Genomic DNA, 1,975 nt, shown 5'->3' with positions numbered 1-1,975 from the left:
GGCCTCCGTGAGGGCGCCGCACCCCTCCCAGGGAACAGCCACCGCCCTCTTCCCTCCACCCCTGCCGCTCACCCACACCCGCCCTGCCTTGGGTGCAGGGGCCTCCTACCTCCCACCACTGAGACTCGGGGTCCCCTCTTAGCAGCTCAATCACGTCGCCCGTCTGGAAGGTCAGCACCGGCTTCCCGGGGGGAGCGGGGTTGCCGTGGTAATTCTGCACAGCCACCATCTTGGGACCTGTGGGGACAGGGGGTGGGGGTGGCTCGGGGACGCCATGCTGCCCGGACTCCCGCGTGTCCTCTACGCGCGCGCGTGTGTGTGTATGTGTGCACGCGGTAACAGGCTAGGGCAGTGATGGCGAACCTATGACATCTATGTGACACGGCACCAGAGTTAAGTTAGGGTTTTTCAAAATGCTGACACGCCGAGCTCAGAAGGTTCGCCATCACTGGGCTGGGGGGCCGTATTCTCAAATGGCATTTCCCGTGTTTTCCTTACACGCCTCCCCTCCCAGGACCAACAGCGGCATCTGCAGGCGGCAGGCTCCCGGGGTTAGAGAGGGTGGGCCGGGCCTGGGATGCACCAAGGCCACCCCGCTCACTGGGGCTGACATGGGGGTCCTGGCTGAGCCCCCTAGACCTGCAGGCCGTGCCTAGACAGGCCCTGCTCTGGCCTGGCCGCCCGGCGCGGGGCTGTCTGCCAGGCCCGGGCCCGATGCTGCGTCTCAGCACACGGTGCTCTCCACGCCCAACCCTGAAAACCCACGTTCCGGGCCCGGCCGGTGGCTCCGCTGGTGAGAGCAGCATCCTGACACCCAAGGCGGCGGGCTCAGTCCCGGTTATGCAAGAACCAACCAATGACGTGTAAACAGATGGAACGACAGACGGGTCTCTCTGTCTCTCATCCCCTCTCTCCAAAACAGTGGCTCTCAACCTCGGCTGCACATGAGAATCCCCTGGGAATCTTTAAAATCCTGATTTCTGGGCCTCATCCTCCGGAAATTCTGTGTCTTTGTTACTAATGTTGGGGCCACAACCCATAACAAAGACACAGAATTTCCGGAGGATGAGGCCCAGAAGTCAGGATTTTAAAAAGATTCCCAGGTGATTCTAATGGGCAGCCAAGGTTGAGAGCCACTGCTCTAAAATCAATTTTTTTTTTTTAAAGAAAGCCCCGTTCCTGTGATGCAGCGCAGGGTGTGTGTGTGTGTGTGTGTGTAGCATGTGGTGGCATGTGCATGTGGTGGGAAGAGGAGACAGAACACGGGAAAGCAGCCGTGCTCCCGTCTGCTCAGCTTCGGGCCCAAGCGGAGGCCCAGGGTGACCGCTGACAAGGACGAAGACGAGAGGGCCTGAGCCCGCACTCACCTGGTCCCGCTCCAGAGGCGTCCTGTGAGGGCAAAGACAGATGACAGGGCTGAAGGAGGCGGCCCCATGTCCGACACTCCCCCACCCGCAGGGAGAAGGGGCAAGGCAGGGAGGGGCAGGGCAGGGACACGTCCTAGACTCCTGCTCCCCTATGTGACAGCCCCCCACTATTTCTACTATCTCTTCCACCTCTGTGCCCCTCTAGCGCCCTGGGACATCCACCCCTTCCCTCTCCCATCCTTACCCTTAACTCCCACCTCCTCCAGGGAGCCCACCCTGACCACCCCAGCCCTGGAGCCTCCCTGATCTGAGCCTGGGTTTGTTGCCTGGGACAAGTCCCGCTGCATACACCTAAACACCTCTCCTCCTCCAGGAGGGCGTCTTTGTACCCCACGCAGGGCCAGTGAGCACATTTCAGTGCTGGTTAACTTGACTGGACCCCACAGCTGGGGCAGGCCCCGATGCCCCCCCTTCAGTGACTTCCGGGACTATGTCCTCAGGGCAGCTAAACAGAGGGCTATGAGCCAGGGGGGGCAGGTGGGCAGCTGCAGGTGACCAAGCCGGGCACCCATGGCCGCGAGCCAGCCAGCGGGCAGGTGGGAAGGGCG

General features: G+C 61.9%; 1 protein-coding gene across 1 annotated transcript in view; it reads right to left on the bottom strand.

Annotated features, from left to right (window-relative positions):
• VAV2 (vav guanine nucleotide exchange factor 2) overlaps positions 1–1,975 on the bottom strand; it is a 121,363-nt gene that overhangs the window by 8,214 nt on the left and 111,174 nt on the right. Inside the window, exons 21-23 of the mRNA XM_006776595.1 lie at positions 1,745–1,749; positions 1,368–1,390; positions 42–237 (exon numbers count right to left, since the gene is read on the bottom strand). Coding sequence (XP_006776658.1) covers positions 42–237; positions 1,368–1,390; positions 1,745–1,749 — 224 coding nt within the window. The remainder of the gene's footprint in view (positions 1–41; positions 238–1,367; positions 1,391–1,744; positions 1,750–1,975) is intronic.

The sequence above is a fragment of the Myotis davidii genome, unplaced genomic scaffold (assembly GCF_000327345.1).
Source record: "Myotis davidii unplaced genomic scaffold, ASM32734v1 scaffold609, whole genome shotgun sequence".
Taxonomy (NCBI): domain Eukaryota; kingdom Metazoa; phylum Chordata; class Mammalia; order Chiroptera; family Vespertilionidae; genus Myotis; species Myotis davidii.
Note: the sequence above shows the minus strand (reverse complement) of the source record. Positions and strands in the feature narration are given on the sequence as shown.